Source organism: Amblyraja radiata, chromosome 37 (assembly GCF_010909765.2).
Source record: "Amblyraja radiata isolate CabotCenter1 chromosome 37, sAmbRad1.1.pri, whole genome shotgun sequence".
NCBI lineage: Eukaryota > Metazoa > Chordata > Chondrichthyes > Rajiformes > Rajidae > Amblyraja > Amblyraja radiata.
The window spans coordinates 9,433,956-9,439,955 of NC_045992.1; the positions used below are offsets into that span (position 1 = coordinate 9,433,956).

Consider the following 6,000-nt stretch of genomic DNA (forward strand, 5'->3'; position numbering starts at 1 on the left):
ATCTATCAAGCTACGTATCTTCAGAGCACCCACTGGACACCGTTGTGGTCGCAGGAAGAGTCCAAACTCTACACAGCATGATCTGAAGAAAGACACAAATCACTATTTACAAAACGGGACCAAACAAACCTATAATTGTGTGATTTTCTGTCTCCCCAGTCCTCCATTTACTGGTCCTGATGCAATTGAAACTTACAATATGATTTTGAAGGGAATGGAGCAAGTGGATTTTCCAAAACGGATTCCTAATCGTCCAGCAGATCTGATCAGGAGACTGTGCAAGTAAGAAACATGATTTACATTTATAATATCTTGGCACAGGATGAAAGCACCAAAGTCATGCCAGCTCTGGTAGCTCGTTAAGTCAAACGATTGTTCTGTTAATCAGTCACCACAGAAGAGGGCATGGAAAACCTGCAATAATGGGGAACAGCTGGTCTGGCATGAATGAGGAGCTCAAATAAATAAGCTTTAGTCAATAGAAAAGCATTGAGGAAATTAATGGGAATGAAAGATGAGAAATCTCCAGGACCGGATGAACTGCATAGTAAAGTTCAGAAGAGTCTGAAGAAGGGTCTCGACCCAAAACGTCACCAATTCCTTCTCTCCAGACATGCTGCCTGTCCCGCTGAGTTACTCCAGCATTTTGTGTCTACCTTCGATTTAAACCAGCATCTGCAGTTCTTTCCTACACAAGGCTCAGAAGGAGTTGTGTGTAGATATCACAAATGCTATGGTGGTCATCTTCCAATGTTCCTTGGATGCTAGAATGGTTCATGTAAATAGGAAGGTAACAACTATAACACCACTATTTTAGGAAGGAGGGAGAGAAATGAACAGATGAACTAGGCATATAACAGTAGATGGGGAAAATCATGGAATCTATTATCAAGGCAGTGGTAGCAGGGTACATGGAAAATACTAATTGGATTGGACAGAGCCAACATGAAAATGTGAAGGAGAAGTAATGTTTGACAAATCTGGTGGATTTTCTGGAGAATATGAATAGGTGATGTTTTGGGTCAGGACCCTTCTTTAGATTGATTGTGGTGAAGGGGGGAGGGGAGAAAGGACGGGCTGGACAAAGCATATTATCTTTGATCAGGGAGACTATAGCTATTTAATTATTGCCAAGTATGAATGTGTTTGGTGAAGGAATTGAAAAACACAAAACAGTTTTTACTAACTGTGGTCATATTTTAACCTGATTATTTAATAATTGTGCAGAGTTAATCCAACAGAAAGGCTTGGAAATAAGAAGAATGGAATAAATGATATTCGGAAACAGAAGTAAGTGAGCAAACCAACTGACATACCAAGTGGGAAATTAGACTATACTGTGTAAGAATTGATATCTGAAAGCATAGCTTTACACACACTATATTGTACAATTCTGGACCTCTTTCCCTCAGTATGTTGTTTAAAGGGCCTGTCCCACGATGCGTGTTCATCCAAGAGCTCTCCCGAGTTTAAAAAAAAAAGAAACTCGTGGTATTCTACGAACTCCTGCGAACTTCCACGAGTATGTTCACGAGCTCCTACGAGTAAAAAGTAACGATTTTTTTCATCACGAGTATTTTTTTACTCGTGAAGTTTTTTCAACACTGTGAAAAATGTCCACGAGTAAAAAAATACTCGTGATGAAAAAAATGGTTACTTTTTACTCGTAGGAGCTCGTGAACATACTCGTGGAAGTTCGCAGGAGTTCGTAGAATACCACGAGTTTGATTTTTTTTTAAACTCGGGAGAGCTCTTGGGTGAACTCGCATCGTGGGACAGGCCTTTAAGGCTTTGATTGAATCATTTAAAATGCTTGTCGGGTAAATCACTAAACGTCAGTGAATTTGAAGGTCAGCCAATATCTAATTCAATTTGTATTGTATTGGAATTAATTTATTAGCCAAGTATGTAAAAACATACAAGGAATTTGATTTGCCATACAGTCAATGTTGGAATAGGCTCAAAGGACCAAGTGACCTTCTCCTGTTCCAATGAATTGATTTGATGTCTGCATGCCACAACCCCAGTCAATTTATTCCTGGCTTCAGCAGGAGACATATCAGAAGGTTCTTCTCAGGATCCAATAAGAGCTTCACCAATCCTTGTCAAATTCCTACAACCGGCAGTTTAACCATTCAATAGCAATATGTGGCTAATAAGCAAGGATGGAGACAGAAACTTGGAGACAGAAACTTGGTTCATTGACCAATTTCTATATCTACATGGAAAATACAGAGAATAAATAGGAGCAAAACGTTTCACTCCGCAACAGCTCAAGACAACCTAGAAAATTCACTGCTATATTAAATTGACTCCTGTGATGTGGTCAATATATTCTGGTAGAGTATTCCAGAAAATCTTTGACCAGAGAGGAAGCGATTCAGGTGAAATGAATAGATAAGGGGGAACCAGAGAAATAGATGAGGAAGAATAAAACGGGTGTGGAGAAAAGAAGTCTTGTAAAAGAGTTGCAGAGCGTGAATACCAATGTGGACAATAAGAGGAGGTTTACCTGAAACTTCTTCCTCAAATACAACAGTGGAAATGCATAAAATTTATGACAGAATTCAGCAATTTTGCCCATTCTGTGTTCGCCAGTCACCAAGCTAACCACCATAAATAACCAAGCCTGTCAGTAAGGGACGTACAAAGACTACATATCATAACCTCTCATGTACACATTGAATGGTGACCAGGGCATTGCCTCTACTACACTTTAGTTTAGTTTTGTTTAGTTTCATGCACTGAGATACAGTGAAAAACTTTTGTTTGGGTGCTATCTAGTCAAATAAAAGATTATTCATGATTACAATCAAGCCGTCCACAGTGCACGGATAAAGGATAAAGGGTATAACATTTAGTACAAGATAATGTCCGATTAAAGACAGTTCAATGGTCTCCAATGATGGAGATAGGATGTCAGAACCACACTCAAGCTGATGAGAGGATCATTCAGTTGCCTGATAACAACTGGGAAGAAACTGTCCCCATATCAGGATAGACAAAAATGCTGGAGAAACTCAGCGGGTGAGGCAGCATCTATGGAGCGAAGGAAATAGGCGACGTCGCCTATTTCCTTCGCTCCATAGATGCTGCCTCACCCGCTGAGTTTCTCCAGCATTTTTGTCTACCTTTGATTGTCCAGCATCTGCAGTTCCTTCTTAAACAGGCAAGAGATAGAAAGGTGTGAGAATAAACAAGACTCTTCAGCAGTGGAGCGCTGGCAAATGACAGGCCACACACCACGTAATTTGTAGATGTCCAGCATGGAGGTTGGTGAGCGGGTGAATGGCTGCTCTTCAGTCCCCTTTCATTCTGCTGTGGCCCTTTTGAAAGTAATTAAGATCGACGGCGGCAGCGTGGGCCTCGGCTGCGGTGGGAGGGGAAGACAATGGGGACCCAGTGTGGGGGTACCGCTGTGAGGGAGGGTGGGAGAACAAAGTGGGAGCCGGTGTGGGGGAGGGGGGGCACTTTAGTGTTGGAATCCCAGGGGATAAGTCTGTGTTTGTTCATTTGTTCCGGTGACAGCAGCCAGCCAACAGTCGCTTGTCTTTTTTGTTTTCGTTTTCACTTTTAATTTCAAGTTTCTGTGTACCGTGTGTGTTGCGACTATCGGCAGACCTATTCCCCTCCGTGGATGAATAAAGTTTTATCGTATCGTATCTCCCACAAAACAATCACTAGCGCTGTCCAAAATAATTCACGGCACAAAACACTCGGAGATCTTTCAGGAGCGGCGATGCCTCACTAACACATTATCATGCAGGAAAGATCAATGTGAAAACTAGATACTTTCTCCTTTATAAAAACATTATAGCTTTCATATTCAATGGGAGAAATCATTGCAATGCTTGTTAATATGCACAAACCTCTCAGGGATCCTTGAGCTATCACTCTAATTGATAGTTACTGCAAAGAGAATAAATCATCTCTTCTCTAATGATAAAAAAATCCCTTGTCCTATCACTTTGTTTTCAGGTGGTTTCAGGGCTTCGACTGGGAGGGGCTACGGACTCGGAAAATGAAGTCCTTGCTTAAAAGAGAGGTAACGATGTTAATATTGTTTAACACGCTTCTAAAACAATTCACAAACACCCATTCATCATAGGAAGCTATTCCATAGAGAACATTTCGGGTGAACTTTCTTCAGACTAAACAGATTTCTCCTTCATCTGAAGAAGCATCCTGACCCAAAACATAACCTAGCCAAGTTCTCCATAGATACTGCCTGACCCACTGAGTTATTCTAACACTTTGTTTCTTTTTTTTGTAAACCAGCATCTGCAGTTCCTTGTATCTATTAAAGGACTGTAGTTTAGAAAATTTAAAAAAGTATTGAACCTGCTCCATTATTCGACAAGATCATGGTTGATTCTTTAACTCAACTTCACTTTGATATGGAATCTGTAGTCTATGTATCCTCATATCCAAACATGTCTCTATCTCAGAGTTCAACATACTCAGAAGGTGAGTGAGATCTCTTCTCATTCCCGATCTAAATTGACAATCACTTATGTTAAGACTTAGCCATGTGAGTGTGGACTCGCCAACCTAAGGAATAAGCCTCACCATGTCCATCCCACCAAGCTGTCTAAGTGTATGAGGCTTTAATGAGAATGTTTGTCTGAACCCTAGTTGGTTGAGAACATCAAACCTAAGAGAATCTATTCAGCGCGAGCATCAGACCTAAGAGACTCATTTCACCAGCATTCAGATGTGTTATCTTCAGAATATATCAAAAGGTGTAATTTGCAAGTCAACCAGCCTTATTTAGTTAAAAATGAGTTATAATTGTAACTTGTTGGGAGAAGACTGGTTATTGCAGAGGAGCAGAATATTTGTTGATTCACGTTCATAAGAATGAGTTACTCCAGCATTCGGTGTAAACCAGCATCTGCCGTTCTTTCTTACACCATTTCTCTTTAATCTTATGTTTCCTTCTTGCTTTCAGTTGCAAGGACCAACAGACCACAGCCACTTTGACAGCTTCTGCCGTAACAATGAAATGCCTCCAGATGAGTTCTCAGGCTGGGATGAGGACTTTTGAGGATTGGCTTCCACATCTGAGGATGAAGACTGAAAACCTCAGGAATCTTGGAGAAGTGGGAACAAGATCATTGTTCCGCAACAAGCTTTCTTATACAATTAGAACCATATCATTTCCAATCCTATTGGTATATTTAGTCTGGATGTGCCTTGATGTTTGAAAGCCCGTGTAACTGCGCTGATCCTGCGACATAGTTGGTGGTGAAGAGTATTGGGACCATGGGAGGTTGGAATCGTATGTAATTCCGGCGTTACCGTGTAAGACACTCTCAGTCAGTGCACATTCTGCCAATAATTGTAGAAAGCCACTAGTGCCATTTAGCTGATCCTTTGGAGAGCATTAACTGTAAAAAGAAAATGCAAAGCTAGCAACGGCCATGGGGCAGGTGATTGTTGATTTGATTGTATTTGCAAGCCTAATCTCCAACAGCCTAGTAATTAAACTCCAGAGAAAATGCCTACAATGTATTGCCTTGTCAAAATATCCGAGCTCACATTTACAGACGAGAACAGAATAAACAAAACACTGGCATAATCATAATCCACCATGGAAATTACGACGGATTATGATGAGAAATATTAATATAAAAGAAATGATGAAGCAATGACCAGTGAAGCCAATGAAGGTAAAATTTCTTCAGGAAAATGGACCTCTTTCCATATGAGAACCTCTCTTTTTCTGACTGATTGCTGTTGGGTATCAGTTCAAGGAAAGACCCGTTTTCCTGCAGTACAGCTCCCTCGAGCTGGTCGAACTACTAATCAAACTGAAGATATCTCTCAGAGAGAAAGCAAGGAATGAAAGACTCATTTTTATGTCATTTTTTAAGCTTTTACAGAGCAACAAATAAAGTTTGAAGTGTGTACTTATTCTGGAATATTTTAAATAAATGTAACAAAAATAATTTCAGCTTCGATAAATATTCTGAAATTTCTCGAAGTGATTATTCTGAG

The 6,000-nt window shown here is 40.3% G+C and overlaps 1 protein-coding gene across 5 annotated transcripts in view; it reads left to right on the forward strand.

Annotated features, from left to right (window-relative positions):
* LOC116966409 (cGMP-dependent protein kinase 2-like) overlaps positions 1-5,623 on the forward strand; it is a 37,367-nt gene extending 31,744 nt beyond the window's left edge. For 3 of the 5 annotated variants that reach the window (XM_033012620.1, XM_033012623.1, XM_033012621.1), the window contains 4 exons: positions 160-282; positions 1,228-1,290; positions 3,979-4,045; positions 4,952-5,623. In XM_033012620.1, the coding sequence (XP_032868511.1) occupies positions 160-282; positions 1,228-1,290; positions 3,979-4,045; positions 4,952-5,047 (349 nt within the window). In that variant the 3' untranslated portion in view covers positions 5,048-5,623. The remainder of the gene's footprint in view (positions 1-159; positions 283-1,227; positions 1,291-3,978; positions 4,046-4,951) is intronic. The other 2 variants (XR_004410007.1, XM_033012622.1) reach the window with 2 other exon arrangements.
* The last annotated feature ends 377 nt before the right edge of the window (positions 5,624-6,000 follow it).